We start from the raw sequence: 26,199 nt of genomic DNA, 5'->3' as shown, positions 1-26,199 counted from the left end.
GATTTGTCGTTTTCCCTTGTTTGAAAACAATAAATTAGACAACGAAAATACATGGTGAGCTACCCTGTACACATGTATACACACTAGCATGATCTATATACGTATCATTTACGGTGAAATAAAATAAGATAAACAATCACACTGCTGCCCCTAAGTATAATATAATAATATATTATTTAATTTAAAAATGTTGTAATAAATGAGCTCGGAGACCGACATAATTAGTTTGTTTTGGGTGCACACGTCAAACGAAAATTGTCCGACACGAACAAGACTTCGAATATTTTAGTCTCGGCAATTTAACTCCATTGTCTTAAATTATATTGACGTCGACAACCATCGTACACATCATGATTCATGATAATATCATAATATATTACTGTGTACGCAGTATTGTGTTATACACGCACGTGTGATATTCAGACCGCAGACGGTGCAACTATGCGGTGTCTTTTGGGCGAGGGGAAAGTGGAACTAAGCCCTACAAAAATGTTCATAGACTATCCGAGTATATTTTTATAATTATATTGAATAATAAATTACGAATGTTTTTTTTAAATTCAATTAGACGACAAATTGATTAAGGGCGAATACTTATGTCCTATTATATATATAAAAGAAATAACGGCAGAAGACATTGCGATTGAAAAAATAAAATCCAAACGAGCATCACGAAGTCACGAACATATGACTTACAGTAATATGTAGCCTGTCTAAAATAATAATGACCGTTGCAGATTGACGGTAGACGAAAAAAAAAATCAACGAAGATTATGTGGTCACCACACGGGTTGCAGTAACTAATAATATGTCAGCTTTTTGCTGTTTCCGGTTATTAAGTCATCCTGTGGAAAACAATGCCTTACGTATTTATTATTACCAAAATATAAATAATCTGTGTAAAGAGTGAAATTACTATTATAGCCAATATGGAAATGAGACGTTTTCCGGTTTCTATAGAAGTAACGGTTTTTGATTTGTTCACTTTTGCCAGCGCACCATTCAAGTATTATTATTCATATGTCGTATATTATATTATATAATTACGTACCCAGAATTATCAAACAGTTATTAAATCGTTTAGAAAAAAATAATAATAAATTCATGATTGCTGCGAACAAAAATCGAAGTGACACGCCATTACAGCCATCGAACTATACGCTATCAGCCACCGGTTTTTACAGGCGAATCTCTTTCGGCGAACGGACGCATTGAATAATAAATTAAACTCAGATAAAGGATTTTTCGGCAGAAAAACGATCTCCCATAATGTATAATATACGTCATTCGTGTGCCCGCACATCGTTATTTTATTGCTTTTTATTATTATTCTAATGGCGCACAATGAATATTCCAATTTTTTATTTTAATCGCATCGTTTGATACGTATAATTGTGTCGCGGACAAGATAGATTTCCGTCCGATGTTATTTATTTCGAATTCAATCGCGTCATTGACTGAATCTGAAGCGACCATCGTTTTTAAAAACGAAAATTATTACGGCACGCGCGTATTTGATGTAATATTTTGTTTCTAAGCAATTGTTTACATTGGTTGGGTAACAAAATGTCTATCCGCTGTAGTGTCCCTGCCTGTTCAGAAATCCTTCAGACCATAAAAAATAATCGTAGCTGATGTTTAGAATAAAATATATATTATTATGTCCGATGTGCGTCACGGCGGTGTTTTTGTTAGAAATCATAGCTACTTAACCACGCGAGTGCACACCTAAAAAGACACGCGGCATTTTGAAGGTTAAACCAATCGCCCGCACCGAATGTCTTTTGATTATTATCAATTACCGGCCATTAAAATTTAAAACAAAACATTACATATTATAAATAGTTTATTATACAGTGCTGACGATTATTACGCGTCATCACTTAACAATCAATTCAATCCGTTCATCGGCGAATGATGTATTATAGTTCATGAAATCATGACATATTCATAAAACATAAATGGTTACATATAGATATAAGCGACATTTTTTTAAAATGCATTCGCACGGATATATTGTATGTTGTGCATATTATAATATTTGGTGTGATATGAATAATGTGTCGAAGATGGAGTACCGCGTTTGATCTTAATGTTACACGTGTAGCGATGAATTCGATGCTACCAAGACAAATTTTAATTGAATCGACATCATTATGACGTCTATACTCAAACGATATGTATGTTTAGATTATATAGAATGAGTAATATTCATGTCTTATTCATGATATACAATTATTTTATAACTGGTCTCCGTTGATCAGCAAACGTTTCCATTTGTTATACTATTATATACAAATATGCTTATTATGTGAATAAAAATCCATTTATTATAAGTTATAACAAAATGTTATACTAACAGTTGAAACTTGAAAGAGTTTATATAATAACGACCGAATCCAAAGACTATAGTATGAACAAAATAAAATAGAAATTATTGAAATGCTTTATTGATTTTTACGCGCATTGTATAAATCGTATTATAAAGTTTTGTTTTCAAGTTTTAATATCATATAAGCTATAATAGGTATACAGTAATTTGGTAGTTTATATTTTATTTGAATATTTGAATTAACTTTTATTATTAACCTCAGGTAGTCCGTTATAATAATGTATTGTATACAATGTGATCTATTTAAGTGTCTAAAATTATTTACTATTTTTACTATATTATTGTTATATAATTCAATATCACTGCAAAACAATATTTTTTAAAAATACTTAAATTTTTTACAATTTATTTGTATTGCTATTATTTTTAAGTTGTTTGAATGGCATTTATATTCAATATGAATTTCAAATTCCAAAATAAAATATTTTTTCGGATTAGGTACTTTGATAGTTTGATACATACAAATTGAATTTTAAACGAGTGATTTATTAGTTAATAGTTTATTACTTATAGGTATTAAAAGTTTAATTTATCGGAGTAATGAACCAACATTATGTGAGCTATCCCAGCAAAACTTTATTCCGTTTATCAAAAATTTAAGTAAAGTTAAAATCATTTAAAATAATTAATATAGACATTTAAATGTAATCTCTTGTATATGTATGTAATATGTATAATAATAAATTATAACGATGACTTTGAAAAAAAAATTAAAACATCAAGTATGACCTTACGTATATACTTAATAAAATGTTTATTAATAATACTGTTGGTACTCAATACAAATATGTAGTATTTTACCATTTTTTTTTTTTTTTTGTTACAAAATACAAGTTATTTATATTATTTCTCTACGTATTGTAACTATATTAAAATCAGCTTTTATTATAATATGTAGAAATTGATACTTTTATCTTTCCGCTAGATGAATATTAGGTAGCGTAAAAAGTTGAAGGTTAGAGTGCAAGTGTTATAATCGTAATAAATCGTATAGATGTAAGGGCGAAGCTTACAAAAAAATACTTATATATAATATATATTACAAGGGTCAAATTATCCTCTCCATAGTAATCGATATACTATACTTATTAAAAATAGTTTTATTTTCTTCAATCCAATTTCTTTCTCCTCTTTATAAAATATTATATAGTATTGATCCAAAGTTCAGTCGACAAAATATACCATGGAAAAAATTAAATATGACTATACAGTATATTATATATAAAGGTTGTGTATATGCCGCATCATAGCGGTTGAAAAACTGATATATCAATAAACAAAAATATAATTAATAATATATACTATATACACGCAATAAAATTTATCAAAACAAATAATTTGTTTTCCTGTTGTACAGATATTATAATGACAACATGAACTGCAGTGTTTTTTTTTTAATGTGTATTTTTCTTAATTTCGTTATAACTAACCTTGGGTTTCTTACGTTATCACATTTTTTTCAATTGAACCAAGTTTATATGAATACATGTATTATACACAGATATACCTGTATACAATATGCATAATATAATGATTGAGATTAATGTTTTGGGATTAGTGATAAGATAAACACGTTAAAAAAAATTATAGCCTTACAATTTAAATTACGAAGTTAATACGAGTTAAATCGTATAAAGTAAAGTACTTCTACGTCGAGTATAGTACCTATAGTATAACGCATACAGAGCGTTTCGTCATGTCTATATCAATCACTAATTGATGAAAACTATATTAGAAACTCCACATAATATATTATTTATAATTTTAAAAATGTATCGGTTACACACATCGCAACATAAAGAATCCTTATAAAAGATAATATTATTATGCAGGTATGCCAGGGATATATTTTAGTTATTATTAGTTTTAATTTTTAATCATATTTCCTCGATCAGCGTAGTGTTTTTTCAGTTAGAAACTGTTGCATAGATGGTATTAAAAATGACAACATTTAAAAATCAACAAGCGAACTATGTGGAACCGGTGCAAAAATTTCCCGGAAACGACGTGCGTTATAATATATTATCGTAATATGCGGTGTACTCGGTTTGGACGAAATACAGAATCAAAGCATGTGACATGTTGGGAAAAAATACAAAAAGCAGCAACTGCACATATTATGATCCATTGTATTATGATGATAATAATAATAATAATAATAATAATAATGATGATGATGATGATGACGGTAATAATAAGTGTTGTACCAAATCGATTATGAACCTCGCGCCATATAACCATCGCGAAGCTTCGCCCAAACGACTATTGTACGTCACCGAAGCTGGCATTTTGTTATTTATAAAGTAGAAAAAGCCCTTCAATAATTATTATTTGTATAATTATACATGGATACAATTAAATTCCAGCATTGTCACGCAGACTGCGGGTATTGCGTACAATAGAAAATATTCGGCGGGATATAGGATGAACGACCATATTATTATAGTAATATACGAGTACATACTTATGTTTTATATGATCACACGTAATAATATAATGGTATATGACCCGGAGCGGCTTGCAATTTTCATCTAGGTAGTATACCTACAGAGCACACATTATGTACGCATTACGTATACAGAGAGATCGATTTATCTGAGTATGCACATTTTTTTTTTAAGTTTGGTCGATATGAGTAAAGTGGAAAATGTTCCGCAAAATGTTTAATGCTCTATGCTGATCGTCTAAAATTTGAAGTATGTTTATAAAGAACCGTATGTAAGACGTGAAAATTTTAGAAACAATACTTTATGCTATAATCTGAAACCAAATTTAACATTACAAATTTTTAAAAAAAAGGGTAAAATTTAAAAAATTTAATGAAATGAATTCTTTAAAATAATATATTATAAACAAAAATATCTAGTTTTCGATATCACTGAGAAAATGAATGTAGCTGGTTAAGTTGATCACTTCGTATATTATATAGGTGTTTATACGTGTGTAATAATTGTGTGCGCGCATGTAATAGTGTAGGTACAAACAGTATTAAACACCGAATATTATGTACTATATTATAATACGTAATGTTATTTTATTATATTAACTAAACTTTTTTCGTTTTTAGAGCTAATAAAATAAGAGTATAATATATTCATAGATATATCTCGTATTATTATATAATAATAATTTATTATTTTTAAACTTTTTTTTTATCTCCGTGTACTTTAAATTACATATTACCCTCAATACGCCACGCTCTGTGTTAATATTGTTTGAACAAATATAGGTAGGTTACCGGCGGCGTCTATTCGTACAACGCCCTCGTTGTCAAAAAAAAATAATACAATACAAATTAAAATAACATAATAAATAATATTTATTACACACGTCTCTGTATATACCGTACAATAATTACTGGATAGGTATATCATAAAAGTGAACGTTTCTTTTCTCGATTAGTAACGTTAAACATAGGTAGGTAGGTATAGTATGTATAGGTACTACAATAACGATATTCGGTGACCAGAAATTACGCATTTGATATCTACTCTACGCTGCTTATTTTAACAAAACGTTATCAGACTAGAAAATTAAATTATCCTACTATGACGGCTAGACCTGCGGCGAGACTTGTTCAGAATTCAGATGGCGCCTGGTTAAGATGGTAACAATAACATTATCTGACGTGCACGTCGCTTCTGCAGATGATGCATTTTCGACGATGCTCGACCATTGCCAATGCATAATAATATCATTATGATGGTTTAAAAGCTAAAAAGAAAATTTTTAAATTTAACTCATTCGAAACATATAGGCACGTACACAGCGGTTTTCAATCGACACGAAACACATTGCACCCATCATATATATATTATACTAAAGCGTGTCAGAAATGTGATTTATAGATTGATTTTAACCTAACCGCACCGAGTCGATTTACTAAATTATTGTATTTAATATGGTTGAAGTGTTCGGTCTGTTTATAGCCAATACATTATTTTAATAACTACAGCAGCTGATCGGGCGTATTGTGCGGTGTGTGGAAACATTACTTCTTGAAAATTAAAGAATAAATGGTCAAATGCTGAGACTGAAATTTAAAATATTTCTGGCCAATAAAAAGTGATTTATTATCTTTTGGGGAATACAATTCGTCAAACGAGTCCTACACTACGAATACGACGTATACAAGATTATCGTAAAAATTTACAACGTTTACCTTTTTTGTCGTGTTAAAGGTATATGAATGGTTGGTAATTGATTCGTATACACTACATATAAGTTTATACGATGGAGTAGCATCTGCATGTTTTCACGGTCAATAATGTTACGAAAAAGCTAAACGTCGAATATTTTCCACGGAACCGACAATAAACATGTACCGCAGATAAAAAATACGCGTACAGGCGTACATAATATTATATAATATTAAATTGAATAATATCATAATATTATATTATACCCATATGCGCGGTTATCAGTAAGTTGTCGTTTCGAGGACTTAGTTCAATAATAACATATAAATTATTTAGAATATCCAGAACATGTTTATAGCAATTTATTGTTGTTTTTCAATACTTCGATTTGGTCGACTTATTGCAATTATTTTTCATTCCAATAGACGAATTATACTATGTTTTAAAGTTAAGTGCGACATTTTCATATATGATATTAAAAAAGTATACAAAATAAATAAAAATCATTTCGAAATAGATTACAATAAATGGGCTATCAAGGTTTTTAAAAAACAATTTTCTATTTTAAATATGTGTGGTTCGTTTGGTGCAATCTGACCACGGTGTTTAATGACATTTTCTAAAAATATCTATGTCTAGAAATACTGACTTGGCATAATATTGATTGATAATTGAAAGCAAATTAAAATTATGACAAATATTGGCATGGTATACATATTATTTTATAGTCTATATCTCACAAAGCATAGCTCACAATCATTTTTATAAATTTTAATATTAGAGTGAATTCATATATCATAAAATGTAAAAGCAATAACATTATCTTTTGATTCTGAGTCATTACCTATAATTGTGGTAGTAAAAGTTCTTCAATATTTAACATCTGTGTTTAATTACAGTTTCTGATTAGATCTAGTTGAAACTTTGGTAAAACAAAATTAAAAATTTTAGAAATTTAATCGTTGAAAACTAACAAAAACAAGAATACTCACACAATACCAATTTTTGTCAAAATTGGTTTTTTTTTGTAATTTAAAATGAATAAGTAACCGAAAATTAACGTTTTCCTCAAATATATAATACATGTTTATAGATCTTTTAGACACTATAAAAATATTAATCAATAACATTTTTTTTTCAAATATCATATAGATTTTCAAAATAATTAATCAGAACTGATATTGAATATTTAATTGTTAAAAAAAAATATTCTCCTTCATTGTATTAATTTGACTTATTTATTACTCGATAAAATAATAAATAAAACCATCTAATAAGTCATAAATATACACTATTCGTCTATACAGTTTTATGAATATTCAAATTATTAATAATGTTAATGCCATACACGCACTATGCACGTGTTTTCAATTTTTTGGTGGTTCAAAGCGCAGTAGGTACATAAACTATTTTGGCCACGCCTTAAATATCATTTTTTTGTTGCAAGTGCATCTTCCGACAGTAAACACACCCGAATCACGCCAACGTGGCATACCTATAATATATAGTAAAGGTACATATTAAACTGTTTATATAATACACACATTGACAACGTCCCAACGTCCGTATGTGCAGTGCAGTGTGTGCGTATGTATGTGCAGGATATTATAGGTGAGGACGGATGGATTGAAAAAAACGCGACAAACACACAATTTAGAACGTGCACACTTGTTGCGTAAAGATCGTACTAGCTTGCGATTCTTTTATAACGCTGTAATGTTATATTATGTATTATTATGCATAATATAAAATTGAATATCGTTAAACCGTGTTATACATCGAGTATGGATTAAAAAAATGCCTATAGTTATTACTCGTATATAACAGTTACAAGGTGAAACGTTATGAATGCTTTTCATATCTCAATTGGTTTGAATTATAAAATTAATCGATCGTATACAATGATATTTTACGTCAACTATCATATAATATGATTCAACATACATAATAATTATATTAAAATATTCACATTATTATCAGGAAAAGTTGTTGTTGACGTATGTTTTGCTCGGACGACGAAAACGTAAGTTTTGTATAAAGATAATAATATTGGAAATCGATATAGTTGCACGCATATACCTAAATCTATTCTTATACGGTATATTATATAATATTATTATTTTAAATATTTATATTATCACGCTTCGGGATCAAAATGCTTGGTAATTTGTAAACTGTATTGGTAGATCTGACAAAACTATATAAAACAAATACATTTTCGAACAATTGTAAAAATCATATTATCAAAATATACTTATTACAACACGGATTAAACAATCGATATTAATGGCCGATAATTAATATCGCTCAGTTAAGTATATTTTAAATGTCAAGAGTCGATATTACAATAATTAACATATTTAATCTAATCGTCTGTAATAATGTTGTTCCGAGTGAATCAAAAACAATTGTTGTACCTGCAATTAAGAGTGCCTACCATATCGTATTAAAACATTGCTTGCTCGGTTTGTTGAATTATACTTGTGTCTTATATACAAGAGTTTTGTATTAACGTTGATATTTAAATCTCATTAAACTCTCGAGCATATACGTACGTGTTTGTGTATCAAACTTTCCCAGAGGCCCAGACCATGTGTTTAATTTTATTTTTGAAAATCTTTGAAAAAAAAATTATGTTATGGATCGTAATATTATACGAACATAGGTTTATATTGTAGTTGAACGATCTTTTGTAGGTATATATTCGAAATCATACAAACCCACCTTTACATTTATTTATCGACTCACCCTTGTCATAAGTATTAAGTATACACCAGACACACACACATACATATACAAAGTTATGTATACAACTAAATAGGGGTGCTGCAGGGTTTGGGGTCCAACCAGTCCTTCCGTTGGCAACCGGATTAGGGCAAATAATAATATTCCGCAGTGCACACACGAGGAGTGGTATAATATTGTAACGGAAATAATATTATGTGGCATTTATTCTATACATACACGCACATGCATAATAATATTACGAACATGGAACATACCTAGGTATATACCATGTATACAATAATATTGTGTTATAATGGCGTCCAAGGTTAGGCCACAAGGTACGTCCACAAGTGTAGGTGTGTGTGTGTGTGTGTGTTTGATGTCTGAGTGCGTGTGTGACGCCAACGAAAAATATATGTACATAAAATCATCGTACAGTGTCCGTCAAGGTTGTGTGCCCGGCGTGTTCACGCAACGGTAGTTTGGATCGTCCGCGATCTCTTTTGCGTCTATTGTACCTATATATATATTATATATATACAGTGTTATGTACCCTGTACGTTAGGTTTATATATAAACATATGGATCGCGATATAATAACCTAAACATGGAATACAATTTTCGGATCTCGTGTGACGTGCCGAGCTTTGTGATGAAACATCCTCGGTTCAGTGATTTCCATCACCGCGACGGCTCACGTGCCCCACGGACGATGGTAATAAGCATACCCATGTGTGTAAATAATAATATACTTATATACAATACTCGTAGTGCACACGCGTTGACCGATTTATATCGATAAATGTGAGCGATTTTTTTTCTTTTTTTTAAATTTATTCACGTTACAACGTTAATAGTGTTATTACACACGCAATTTACGAATAAAATAGATGTATCCTGCAATCAGAAAATTGCATATTTTATAGTTGTCTGTTCAGTGTTCGGTCAAATGTGGAATACTCCTTTAGAGTACATTATAGAAAATTGACGAGAACTAGAAAGAAATAGTCAGGGAATATTATCCTCCTCGGGTGTTTTGTTTTATTTCCCAATCTATTGCTATAAAATTTGTTATACTATATTACTTTAAAGGACATAATATACTTATATAGTTATATAGATATAAATTAAATAATAGTATAAATTCTGAGTTTTGATTTCGAGCGTTAACCAATCTAAAGTTGCAGGAAAATAATAATGACTTATAACATATCATAATAGAACAGTATACATTTATATTAGTTATATGTTCATTTGACACGCAATCGTAATACTAAAATAGTAGGTACTAGGTATTTATAGTACCTAGTTCATTATTTTTCTTATATTGATGGATTTTTATTAATGGGTGATAATCATATTATGCCCAGTAAATTCTCTAAATTCTCGTGTTTATAGAATAATTATGTTTAAGACAATATTTATAATATATGTTATCTTGTTTAGTAGATAGTTTGATTTGTTTTTGAAAAATAACAAAATCCTATTAAAAAATGTTATTTTATATAAGTTTTAAAAAAAAAAACTATGTAAATATCATAAATGTACACACATACATATAATACCGAAAAATATTGAAACTGTATTTCTATGTTACAATCAAGGTATATCTATAGTACAAAAATTCCTCTGACGTGACATAATAATAATTATAATACTTATTTTATTTGGGTAACACAAATATATACAATACATAAAGTCATGTACTCATGTCTATACACAGACCACGATATAGTTGAGATTTAAAATAACAAAAAGAAAGATAAAGGGCATTCACATGGAATTTCAGACGGCTACTGAAAATTCTTGATATACCGTACTGTAAAATATAGGTATATCTGTAACAATTTTAATCGTTTTGCCAAACATTCGATAACACGTACGTCAAATTACGTTTTTAAACATTTGTATTCCAAGTTGGAAAACTAAAATGCACTCCAAACATCGTACGACATACAACGATTGACCACATAAACGCGTGCGAATTTAATAAATATAGCACACTATACGAATTCGGCCATCTATATATTACTGCATAGTTATGAAATGTACGTTAATCAACCACAAAAATGATACTCGTATAATAAAGATTTCAACACGATACAACAGAAGACGTTAATAATTTTGACCTATATTGTATGATACGAGTTTTTAGGTAAACACGCTTACAACCGTCGTTCGTGGTGAACAATTTCGGTCGGCTATCGCGAAAATATTGATGTACCTATTGTATTGGTGAAAATCGGTTTCACTATAATTAGTATAATATAATAGACGCATGAAGTTTAATTTGTGAATAACATATATAATATTATAAACGTAACTTATTAGAGACTCCAATGGTACACATAAAAATATATTATAATATTTCGACGATCACAGAAATTATGTACCTATCATATTATTGCTATACCAGAGTTTAACGTTATTACAAAAACACTCCGTAGTGTAGCAAAATTTCGGTGCCCTATGATAACTATATAGCTATAACTGCGGATGGAAGTAGAAAATAAGAGTTGGAAACCGCCTCGCCCGCGGTACAGGACGAGTTATTTTATTATCTAATCTGAAGCAGAAATTAATATTAATAAGAGCCCGTCGAAATAAATGTATGTACAGAGTTCGATAAACTTTAACCTTCGCGCACTCTTACTCTCTACACTTATGATTTATCCGACCGCGATTATTATTCGATGTTATCACATTACGAGTATAAGTGACCGCTAAACGTTTACATATTACATAGAGTAATATAATATATAAACGGATAGATAATGTAAGTGGAAATAATCAATACGACTTATGTATTTTAAATAACGGAAAATGTCACAAACGTCTTTGAATATCAATTTTAACTATATATCGATTTTAATTATATATATAATATCATGATATACAGTGGGCAATATGTTTGTAGAACTTGGTTCTATTCCCGCAGTAGTTATTCTTAACCCGTTGGCAACATAAAAAGTTAAATTTCAATAATAATCATAAGTCACGATGGACAATATTAATGAACCCATTAAAAGTGGTCTGTTAAAATATTTTAATTGCATATAGGTCATGCGCTTATAAGTTAAAATATAATAATATATGCACATAATATACACATTACAAATATTAATTGAAAACAGCTATACTGTTCGTCGAAAATATACATTAAAAATATACACGTATGATAATATATGTACCTAGATAAAATGCTGTAAATACATTTTATTTTTTTTTTCAGAAATAATGTAAAAGAAAATGAAAGTAGTACAGACTTTAGGTAAAATATTTATTGAAGGCACATATTAACACCATCGTAAATTATTAATTTATAATTTTACTAAATTAGTAACTAGTAAATCTCTATTATTAAATGATTCATAATTACACTTATTTTATAATAATCATTAATTCAATTATGAAAATGAAACTAATCGGTAATATTAAACAAATGCTACAATCACACTAATTATTAATAAAAAATTATAGAATGTTTAACCAAAATTATTTCGTTAAACTATTAGGTAATACATTAAAAAGTCATCAAAATCTATCCGATACAAAAATTAATATTCAAACCTATGAAAATATTGACGTAAAAAATAATAGTATTGTATGCAAGTAGTAAAAACGAAAGGTAGGAACGCACTATTATCACGTAACGTGTTATCACGTTCTATCATGTCACGTCGTAATAAGACGTGTTACATTTTTATAACACAAATGCCATGCCATGTAATTTTACGTTTATCATATAGTTTCTAATCTCTTATCTAATAACAAGTATAATTTAATAAAATATTTAATTATCACCTCTAAAAGCTTGCCGAGTGATTGAAAATGCATTTGGTATCCAATTGGCCAGATGGAGAATACTTCAAACAATAATTCAAATATAACTCTTAACCCGCTTCTTTTGACAAAATTATTTAGCGGCTTGTTGTCAGCACAATCTTTTATGACATGATTTTAACTTAGACCATCAATTTTATAATTTTCAATCAGTTAATATACAACCAATTAGAAGAAATAGTACTTAAATAAAGATATTTCGATATAATAGATGTATATAAGAAGAACACTAATACGACATTGTAAATTAGAGATGAATTATTAATAATATTTACAAATCTGATTAACATTTTTGACAAACTCACGTGACAAGTACCTAATTTAAGTTTTATATTCAAGTCAATAACTAATATCTTTTGATTTTAATATGCTTATATATTTCACTACAAAAATAAAATGTCTACTAATCGACTATTGCAAGTATAATGCAAATATGTAATACAACAATAAAATACTGAAAATTAAAATGTTAGCATTAGATTTCCGATTTTAGACACAAATATTGAGCGGCATCTCAACTAGCACGATATTAATGTAATTTTATTTACAAATCAATTATAACTAAATTTATGTGAAAATTGTGAACTCCGTAACATAGAGTATGCATTTATTATAAAATATGTGTTTATGTTTTTCTAGGCACCAACGCGGAAACACAAGACATATTACAGGTACATACCTAGCCACGCATTGTGGTTATACACAATGTAATATACGCGTATCCGGTAGACTGCTGTTGTGATACGTGTACGAGAGTAATTAATAAATGTACGCAACGATTATAATTCACAAATCAGATTCTAATGGACTACCAGAACTGAAGTCAAAACGGCAATTTTTACCTTATTTTCCTTGACGCGTCCTGGCTTATTATAATAATCGCATTCGTTTCAACGGAGACGTTTAGAATTAAATTTTCCGATTTTTCGTTAGTATTTCTCGAATGTATACGTCATGCTTTTTAGATTTTTTATTTCACTTATTTATACGTAAAAGATCCGCATGGAAACAATTAACTCGTTTTGAAACGAAAAAATATACAAGACCGTATGCAGATGCTAATGAACGTATCTGGAAACAATAAAATATTTCATAGGTCTAATATTGTAGTCAGAGTGCATTATAAATCGTTTTGGATAATTACTTCCGGTGTATACCACTGCTGAAACTAACTTAGCGTTGCATACACCAACGCGACATTCAACTGAAAATTTATAAAAATACTTTGTTACTGGATAATATTATTGATAGTAATAATTTTTCTTTTTTTTTTTTATGCAATTCGACGTTGTACGTTACCAGTTATTGATTATCATTTAATAGTATGCAAAGACGTGCGGCTCGTTCATTTAATTATTTTAATATAAGTCCAAATGTCCGATGCAATTAGAAGTAATGGCAATTAAATAGATGGTGATAATAAATTGCTGACTACGACTGATTATTATATTATTATACTACAATTTACATTAATATTACTTGTAAACCTATCATATAACATAAACTCGCATAATGTTATCGTTTATAGTGTGTTTGTCATTTATAGTAGTATAAAGACGATTTTATAGTATTTAAGGGGAAAGGGAACAGAATAAAACGGTGAATACCAGTGGATTAGTCAGAAAGTGTAAGGTGTGTATGAAAAAACTAACTATGAAGAATTAGGAATAATTGGGAAAAATTTGAAAGCTTATAATTAACACCAAAATACATATTATACTGTATTGTATAAATTTTGCATCACAGCAGATTGTATAGATTTTGATATGTTATTTGCGACAAATTTTACACAAGGCTAAGAATAAAGAAGGTGTATATTAAGTAATTTATTGCACCAATATTTCAACGTTATAAATTGTAATGAATACCGTTTATTTGATACTTCAATAGGTACTTGGTTAATAATATATATCTTTTCTTCAAATCAAAATAGTTCTCATAGAATGGCAGCTTGTGTTGCATAATAACTATTCACATTTGACTAATTTAAATTCAATTTTATTTAATAAAAACAATTAAATACTGTTTTTTTTTTTAAATTTAACATGTTTTTTCTTTTAATTTTAAAATTTAAATAAAATTTGAATAACTTATTTTATGAGTACATTTATCTATTTATTAATCTATCTAAAATATAAATGTAATAGATTTTTTTATAAAAAATTTGTTTGTATTAAAACAGATTACTTCTATCCTCAAACCTCGTCTTGTCTCGAAAAAAAATATTTTTTTTGTTTTTTTTCTTATTTTATCCTAGATTTATTATATATTTATGGCTTGGTCATCGGCTATTTTTAATACTCGTATATTATAAGTGTTTATAGGAAGAAATATTATCTAAAAATTAAATGGTATAATATAACGTCAGAAAAATTATTTTTATAATTTGTTTTTCTTACAGGCCTAGTACCTACATAATATAGTACTTAATAGAAAATAGTTAGTAATAATAAATACTTAAAATAATATATTACGCAATACGAGTAAATCGCACTTAAATATCAATATATAACAATTTAATAAAACTATGAAATTATGTAAACCTCTTCAAAACAACGATAATACGGATACAATTTTTTCCTCAATAAAAACAAATTAGGTTTCAATCAAAAGTTAACTGATTAGATAAACTATTCAAAAACCAAAATATACACTTAAATTGAACAATTGAACAAAAGATTCCATGTTTTTTCTTAAATACTATCTAAATATTAAGTAACAGAAATTAATTTTATAATTTATTTGCATATCCCTAATATTACATTGTTTGCCGTTGAACACAATATAATTTTATTATATCTTTATTAGCTATAAAATAATAATTAATAATCTATATATTACGATAATATTATGTAGTAATAACTAGTTATATAGGCGTCGCACACGTAAACCCATTTGATATTACTCGCATGTTTAATATAATATGAATTTAAAAGATGAATGACCGTTGTCGAAAAATAATTGTATAACATAATAATGAATTCAAAACATTGTTTCTATCGAATTATCTTTACACAAAATCATTTTCGATTATTAATACTCAATCGGGTTCAAAGCTTTAAAGTTTAAATATAGTCGTTGAATATTCATTCGCGCATATAATATGTCACATTATGTGACCTTATAATTATCACGTCCCAGTAAATATATTCATTACTCTCAATTTACCAATATATCTTTGATATACATGACAATAATACCATCCGACAAGCCGACTTTTGATGGTTATTGAATTTAATTAAAATTAATTTATTCGTCTACACTGGACTATTTCAACTAAACGTCAAAAATCTCATTAAAAAAAAAAAAACTATGTTGATAGAGCATTTAACAGAACTGTGTTTAAAACTTACATGCATTCATATACATCACAGGCTATATATTATTATCTATGAGAAAATATTCAAATGTGTCTTATATATACAGCCTATATACTGTATCATAATACCTACATAGACATTATGTTTTTGAGTTTTTCACTTGTTTAAGATGAATATTCACTTTTAGTTATACAATTTCGAAATACATAAATAAGACGTGTTAGTTTCATATTAAATACATTAGATCAACATTTTGTTGGCTAATAAAATAAGCAAAGCCAAAATTATAGTGTTGTGACTATATTCAATATATGTACCTATACATAATAATTATTACAGTTTTTTTTTTTATATAGGTATTATTACTATAGATTATTATGCGTATTCGTGATTAGATAATACAACTTTTTCTCGTAAGGTTTTTCAATGTGTCTAACTTATTAGGATTAGATAATAAACGTTTTTCATTTAAAATACAAAAAAAAAATTAATTAATTATCTAACGTGTAGAATTGTAGAATGTACTAAGAATCAATAAACCCATTGATAAATATACATAAGACATAAATTGACTTCTACAATGAAAAAAATATTATAGGTATTACAATAATTGTATTTAGTAAAGACACTTTTCGGATATTTTCTTGCAGAGACTAATAAAAAATCGATAGTCATAATACCAACACGTTATGACTATTGGAGATATAGGCAATTGGGAAAATTGAAAAAAAGTATATTTTCTCAGGTTAAGTACAAATAATTTTGTAAAGGTAAATGTATATAATATTAAAAATAAGAAACGAATCACCCAATGCTATAGAAGTAGTAATAACTCTTATGCGGTGGATTAGAAAAAATAAAAATACTATCTATTCTCTAGACTAATCTAACGGCAAATAACTTTTCATAGATGGGGACACCTGGATTCTGAACACCGGGTGGAAAGCGCGCGATGTAAATACATTAATTATTATAGCGTGGGGAGACGCGACATACGAGGGAAACAGGGATTGCTCTCTGCGATTGGTAGGCAATGACAACAACAATAATAATAATAATAATAATAATAATAGTAATAACAATCGAAAAAATCGATCCTTCGTCTTACCTGGTTTTGAGGCGTGGGCGCCTGTTTCTCTGCGTCTCTGACCATTTTTTTTTCGCTCATAATCTACTCCGCACACAGTTGATGTACTGCGTGACGATGTACAATACTATCGGTCTTCTACACCGGAATCCCGACAATAAGACAGATAATATTATGACACGCCGTGTGACCGTCACTCGCTTACTCTCTCAAATATCGACAATCGGCGAGGTGTATACCTGTGTGATGGCTGCTACACGCCTAGCCGCGTACAAGGGACGACTGAGGGTGCGACCGGCCGCGCAAAGGGTCTATATAAACGCTTTGCGGCGCGCGCGCGCGTGTGAAAAATCGTCGACGACTTGGTACGTGTATATAAAATACGATACAATAATACGATATCGAGCGCTCCCCGGCTGCGTCCTCCTCGTCCTGCACACGGCCAAACGCGTTGTGACGACGGGAGCGCTCCCGAGCGCCGGTAGCGGCGACGCACCGGCCCGTCATCCTTCCCTCCGCCGAGCGCCGCATCCCCACCCGACGCACCCACACGCGCGCGCTCGCACCGGATCAACGCGGGCGGCTGGGTGGTGCGCGTTCAGTCGTGTTGTACTCGTAAAAAATACTGTATAGGTACGTATAATACCTAAGTAAACTACCAATAGCGTTACCTGCGTGCTCACGGCGGTATTATTATTGTTACTGTCATCATCGCGCGGCGTAATGTTTTTTAAGCGCATGCATTATTATTTATTATATTATAATTTTTTTTAAATATTATCATCATCCCCGTCGAAGACGACTCGATTCTATCTTCTACCTCCTACCGCAGACCAACCAAGATTCGTGCGTTTGTTCAAGGTTTTTTTCTTTTAATTTCTAAAATTTGCGCAAAAACGAAAGTTTCGCACTGTCGATGTTCCAAATCAGTTGATTATACGCAATACGCAAGGAAAATACGTCATTTATGATAGACATATTGATTTGGTCAATTTTATGGAAACAAAAAAAATTTAACATATTCAATTTCGTATTAATTCCACATCATAAAGCCTTATTGCGTAAATGTGTAATTTTCGAAGTTGTATTTAGAAAAAAATTTTCCTGATCGAGAAAAACCCCTTAGGTGTAAACACATATATTTTAAAACACTACATTTCTCACGTGATACATAACGATTTTATATTTGCGCAACAGCTGCCGAGCTTCTCCGACACAAATAACTGTAAGATTGGATAATATTTAAGTAGTATAATAACGTCCGAATCAAATTTTTTTGACTTTTATCAATTTTAAATAAATTACGATAAAAAAAAAAAGAAAATTAAAATATCCAAAATCATAATATTATGTATGCTGTATGTATCAATTTGGTCTTTCTTTGATATTTTCTATTTAAATCTGTTTAAAATATATGATAATATAAAATTTAAAAGTACTCTGTAATACAAATAATGAACACAAGTCATATAGCACTATACAAAATTGTAATAAAAGTGTAGGCAATAAAAACTTTAAGTATAGGTGCCTATTTGTCCTATTTATTAAAAAAAAAAAACTTGTCTAGACCACTGTTCGACTCAAGTGCTAAAAGTACTTATCATATACCAGTTGTACGTACAAATAAAACGTGTACGGATAAAACAAGTATTGCAGTAATTAATTTGTGTAATATTGAAAATATAAAACACTTCCGGTTTAGAAATGAAACAAAAACTTGTTTATTATGCTATACTTTTAAATATAGGCACCTAATATACCTAATTATATTTATTAAAAAGTGTAAATGTGCATAATATTGTAGAAATTGAACGTGTATGTGGATTGTGGATATCATAACGGCTGTTGAACTCAATGTCTTTGTAAACTATAAACTCCAGTGTCTTAAAAACAATAAAAAATAATCAAGACTATATTTTTTTAGTTACCTCATTATAATAACATATAGTACACAGTATCACCTATAGAAACTTTTTTAACATTATAAATATATTTTAGACGTTAGGCGTACTTAATGTATAAAGGTGCACATTATCACGCCATGTATAATGATGTGTTATAAGTGTAAGTACCTAATATAACAAATTATTTATAATTTATACATAAATAGGTATCAACTATCAATGTATAAATTAAAATTAAATTAAATAAAAAATATTTTCTATATAATTATTGTTTTATATTTTGTTGGTTTTAAATGTTGAATAAAAATTTTCGTGTACATAACGTTTAAAAATATTTCATTTAATTTTTTAAATAAATAAATATTTTTTGAATTTTTCATTATTCAAATGGATTGTGAATGATGTAAATTGATGTTAAAACAGATATAATTTGACAATGGAAAAAATCAGTTAGTAAAATTAATCATAGTTACACGATGATAAACATTTCATTCATTATCCATGACTAATTTTGTTTAGCTTTAATTTTATTGATTAAAAAATGTATTTTGATCATTATTGTGTGTATATTATATTGATTATTGGACCATATGTTTTTATTTTATCGAGGTAATAATTCATTAGGGATGACAAATTTCAATTTTGCATAGCGACATTAGATTTTACTGATTTTAATTTAAAATAATATATTGATTTTATAATTTTATAGTTATTTTTATTGTGCGATAATACCAATTACATCTATTTCTGAATTTTAGTTAAATTTTAAACTTGATTTTTTTTTTCCAATTTTAGATATCACTCTTAAATTTTCTATTTTAATTTTTTTTCTTATCTCGAATATGAGCCACACCTGTGTAAAGATCATCGTTTTCGCGTTCCATATAATATGTACTTCGTTATTATGAAACGATGATGAAGCTAAAAATTAAATTACTTATTGATACATTAATATTATTGACCCATTAACTATTTTAAATTTTAAATTAGAATTGTGTTATTAATTTATTTTAGATTTGCAGAAGTCGATTGTAGATCGTATTAAATACACAAATTATAACGATTATTATTTTAAAATAAATGATAAATTTTAATTTTTTTCAATTTTAATCTAAATATTAAATATCACTATAAAAATGTTGATACTTTTTCATAGAGGTTCTTAACGCTTTTCATCGATGTTTAAAATCGATTTCAAGCCCTGATTGTAAGTGATATAGAATTAAGCAAATGCATGGAATTTTAATGTTACAATTAAAATATTATTAATTATTATTATAAATACAGAGAATTTTAAACCATATTAATTTATTTTTAATTTACATGCAGTTGAAGTTATACATTTATATCATACTATCAAAATATTTCCAGAACAAATTGTACATTTTAGTGTTTTTGAAATTATTGTTATAATATGAAAACTTTCATTTTTAGAAAAAAAAAATGCTTTACCTTGTTTACCTTAAATTCATTAATATTCAATATAACTTCTTAACCTTGTCTTTAAACAATTCAATACAACTCAAAACTCAATGCTTTTAATAACCTATTTATTATTATTTTTTTCAGAATTTATCGAGTTATAAAAAAGAGTACTTTAGTATAGCTGTATGTATAAAAATACTCAAATACAAAATACACAAAAAAACAATATTTAAATACAGAATCATTGATCTTGAACCACAATTTAGTATAAAATAGGTATTTTTTCCCACGAAAAAAATATAAAGATGTGAAATTATATAAATACCTGTCCTAGATATTATTTAGGTAAAAGTTATATAGCATACAAGGATTTATACTTTTTAATTTTTTTTTTAGTTTAATTTGGATAGATAAAGTTTTTCAAGACAATAAATTTTCCCAGAAATAAACTTCAATAGTTACCTATTAATTAATAATAAATGATAATGTTAACATTTTGTTTTTTACATTCCTATATACTTAATAGCAAAATAGCATCTTTTTGATAAATAATAATCAAGCCGATTACTCGATTAACGGTCGAAATATATTTTTAAATTACTTTTTTTGGATTTGGTGACGATTAAGAATTGTTATCTGAATCTAACCATTAAATTAGTTACGATTTTTGAGTACCCACCTGATTAAATATATATATATATATATTGTATACGTAGGTATATGATACTATATACATTTTTTTTATTACCTACCAAAAAATTCTAACAATTATTTAACAGTGATATCTCAATAGGCAAATTTTTAAACATATAGTACCTAGTATTAACTTTTTAATCGTAGAATATTATATTAACTATTTAAAAAAAAAAAAATTTATCAATTTTAAAATGTTTGTGATTTGGTAATTTTATACTAAAAAGTTAAGACTATAGCTTAATGTTATGTCATATTAATTAATGCAGTTGATTAGACATTATCACTTTTAATTTATTATCATTATAAGTACCTACATATTTTATTCAGATATTAATATTATTTACTCATTTAAAAAAATATATACATATTGAGTATGAATAGCCAATAGGAATATCCAAAAATAATTGTATTGATATATTATATTATTCATATTCAACTACAGTTTAAAAACATTATAATTACAATTATAAACAAATCCTAATTAAACTTTATTAAAAGTGAATTTATTTCACTTTTTATAATATTATGCTGTATATTTAACCCATATGCGTAAATAATAAGAAATTACAAATGTATACCTTAGCTATAATTTAATAGCAATAATAATATATGCATACAAACAGGTATCTTGCAAATAAATCCACATAACTGTTTAGTATATTCATGTATTCACTATCCATTATATCAATATGTTTTGTATTATGGACTATAATATGCATTGAAGTTTAAAATTTTTTACCATCAATAATATAATATACATAATCAACAATATACGTAATTTAACATCATCTCAAAGCAATTTAATCCGTATTAGTAATTACGCTTATAATCTGTTTCATCTAAACGAATTTTAAAGTTTAATACTCATAATTAGTTTTAATCTAATAGTTTCAACACACGCCACAACATCGCATATATATCTGTGACGACGTTTTAATTAAAACAATAATATATCATATGCTTATTTAAATAAACGGATAATGCTATATATGGTTATGATATAAGTATATAACTGCCGTTATATACTTATATGCCACGGATCTCGGATGGAAATTATATCACAATATTTTAGTTAATATTTATATAAAAAAAAAAACGATGGTAATGTATGAAATCGTATGAAACTATGACAACAAATCCCACTCAATGAAGTTAATCATACACATAAACACTATCATCGATACAATTATTCTAATAACTGTTTAAAGATATCTATCTGACGTGGTATGTGCTAAGATATTAATAATTTTTTGATATATTATAATAATATAATTATATAGTATAAATATAGATACCAATATAATTTTAAGTGAACAAAAAATATAGGTATACACTATTTTCTTTTGAATTTTTATTGTGCACCAGCAACGAATATTAAGAAAGAAATAATTGAATGAAATTTAAAATTTAGGTCAAAAATAAATTTGCATTGAGCCATTTAAAATAAAAATTGGAAGGGATAAAACCAGTGGTAACCGTATGCACGCCTGATGGTTTATAGCAAAACGGCGAAGTGAAAGGCATGATATTAGGAGCAATTTTAATGAGATTTCGGGTTGAAATTTGAATTGCGTGTTAATAATATTCAAAATATTTAAAAAAAAAATAAAATTTAAGTAACGATTTAAAAGACGTATACAAATTAGTAAGCCTTTAAAAGCATCATAATAAGGAAGTTTTCCTACGTTTTAGAATTGTTTTGCTTTGTTCCTCCCTGTATGGTATTATTATTAGTGTACGTTAATCTGAGCAAATAAACATACTTCAAGTAGCCAAATAGGTAGATGTATTAATGATTTCACCTATTTTATTTAGTTGGATGCACATTTGAAATTTAAACTTAGATAGTGAATAGAGATAGATACAACGTGAACGTTAGTATATATAATACGTACTTAAACATCTTAAACTATGTATAAATTTATTTATAAGTTATAACTCTAAAATTTAATTCAATTCATCGCAAAGAAAAAATTATAAACACCAACTATTATGGTAAACATCATTAATTTATCGGACTATTGGTCAGATTGCCGAGTACCTATTAATATCATATTTCCTTCAGTGTAAACATTATTATTATATAATATCCATTGTTCGACCAATTGTGCAACATTTTTAAGTCAAATATTCAATAAGACAAATATTATATTATGATACATGATTGATATAATATGTTAATTAGTTTTTATTAAATTCATACTGAAAATAACAATATATACAAGCATTGGACGACTCAAATAAATAACTATAGTTATTTTAAAATAATAATATATGTTAACTATCTAATGTTTCTAACTATTGCATATATTTATATTATACATATTAATATATTATACATAATGCAGATTGAAAACATTTATCGATAATAAAATGAAGTAAAATCTTCCAATTTAAATATAATGCCCTATTGTGTAAGAAATTATGTTTAAATTGTATCAGTACTATTATCGGTGAATAATTTTTATGCAAATAGTAAATGTCATAACAGTAAAACATAATTAAATACAATCTAGACATGTTGATAGTATTTTAAATAGTATACATAAAATATATAAATACAATAATTCAATCTGGTAATAAATATTAAGCCATTAAGGTGTAAGTTAACCATTATCAATAGGTATATATTGTTTTGACTCTATAGCAGATTCGTAGTTTTTATTAATTCAAAAATAATAGTATCTTTATATCATACTTATATTCACATTAAACATGAGAAATACGTACCTTAATATATCCTTACGATTAACGATATAAATTAATTAATTGGTTTCCAAGATCGTTAAAAATGCATTAGCCATCGTACAGGACACTACAGGTAGACGAATAATATGTCTAGAGTCTAGACAAACGCAATTTCATTAAACCGTATACAAAATAATATTACAAATAAGCTTAATACAAATAAATTTATTTCGCATTTTATTTATTGAATTTTGTTTCAATAGTTTTTTTTAACTAATATATAATAATCGGATTAATTTATTATTATATATAATATGTAATTATATGTATTTATAATTGATAACGAATTTTGATTACATGATAATTGTTATAAGAGTATAAGAACATAGAACATTATGACTATATACAGTTATATTTTTTTTCTTTAAAATAGTATAAGTATAGAAAAATATAAATTGGTTGATAAGAATTAAAACAATAAAAATTTTGTTCACTTGTATGAATATGAATATGATAAACATCCACTAGTCTAAAGATTTACACCTTCAATATAATAATGTAATCTTTAAGATATTTCAGGCTATAAAAAGTTCATGTTACCTATTTAAATGTTATCCACTCTAAAGGGATAAACAAGATGAATCCCCACAAGGTTCATCATCTTTAAAAAAAAAATCCAAATTATTTTGTCTATTATTAAATGTATGTTCAAAAAAAAAAACCGTAAGTACTTTTCTTCTGAATATGGAATAGTTTTAGTGAAAATGTTGTGACTTAAAATGTATTCAAACCAAAAGTAATTATTGAACAATCTTCAATAAAATATAAGGTGATATTATACTATTGTATGTAATATTATAAAGTAGGAATAATAACGAAATCAAATCTAAAATATTATAACTCATAATTTTAGATCATAGATAAGTATCATTAAACCAATTGTTAACTTATATTTATTTTATACTGTATTTAGTAATTGCAATAACATAATATTAGGAAAATGTATGTTTTTATCAATTATTAAAATATCTCCAGAAATCTCAATTATAAAATCTTAAAATAAATGGTAAAAATTATATTTTTAGTGTATAAAATGTAATAATGGAAAAATAATCAAATTAAATATTTAAATTATAGTAAATATACTTGAATATACTTCTAAATATATATATATTAATTATTAATAATTGATTATTAACAATACATAAAACAAATTTGTAAAATAATAAACGTTGGTAGTTCTGAAACAAAAATAATAAATACTCGTCTATCGAAATCTAAGCTCAAATAAACAACCCTAATAATTTATTTGTCTCGTCCAATAATTCAGATTAAAATTTCTCATTATTTTTGAAACAGCGCAGTAGAAAATAATTTTTATATTATAGGACAAATATTTTATCTTATTATGATTTATTATATACGAGTACCTAACCTAACCTATACGTATAAAATTTTTACATACTCATACTTAGATATCAATGATGAGTGTATTTCATAGTTAACATCCATTGTGATACTAACAAACGGTCACAAAAATGAGCAGACAAAATAAGTTGCATGATTTGCACATTCTCCCTTCCTTTTCATCAACTTTCTTATTATTTTTTGTAACTTACCAATTATTTGTTTGTGACTAATATTTGGGTGGAAAAAACTATTAAGTCGTTAAGAATAAAATCAAACGTGTTATAAAAATGACATAACTATAATAGCAGCTACCTATAATAAATTATAAACAGTGATACATTATCTTTTAATAAGTAAAAAGTTATTCCAATAACATTTTGTACAAAATTAAAAATTAATTATTTTGAACATAGTGAAATTTAAAATACGAGCCCCTAATTATTCATCTTCGTTAAACTCAATAGGTACTATGTAAAAATTTTCCACAACAATTTGAAAAATATTTAGAGTTTAATATTGTAGTTGAATCATAAATTGATTAAAAATCATTCACAAACTTTTCTCAATT

General features: G+C 27.2%; 1 protein-coding gene across 2 annotated transcripts in view; it reads right to left on the bottom strand.

Moving 5' to 3' along the window:
- The window catches only part of LOC132919572 (solute carrier family 2, facilitated glucose transporter member 1-like), a 56,893-nt gene that overhangs the window by 16,920 nt on the left and 13,774 nt on the right, over nucleotides 1-26,199 (bottom strand). Inside the window, exon 1 of one of the 2 annotated variants that reach the window (XM_060981278.1) lies at nucleotides 17,530-17,976. The exons of the other annotated variant lie outside the window; for it this stretch is intronic. Within the exon in view, the coding sequence (XP_060837261.1) occupies nucleotides 17,530-17,589 (60 nt within the window). The 5' untranslated portion in view covers nucleotides 17,590-17,976. Of the gene's footprint in view, nucleotides 1-17,529; nucleotides 17,977-26,199 lie in introns of those variants that run through there. 2 annotated transcript variants of the gene reach the window in all.

The sequence above is a fragment of the Rhopalosiphum padi genome, chromosome 2 (genome assembly GCF_020882245.1).
Source record: "Rhopalosiphum padi isolate XX-2018 chromosome 2, ASM2088224v1, whole genome shotgun sequence".
Taxonomy (NCBI): Eukaryota; Metazoa; Arthropoda; class Insecta; order Hemiptera; family Aphididae; genus Rhopalosiphum; species Rhopalosiphum padi.
This window is presented reverse-complemented; position numbering and strand designations above follow the sequence as displayed.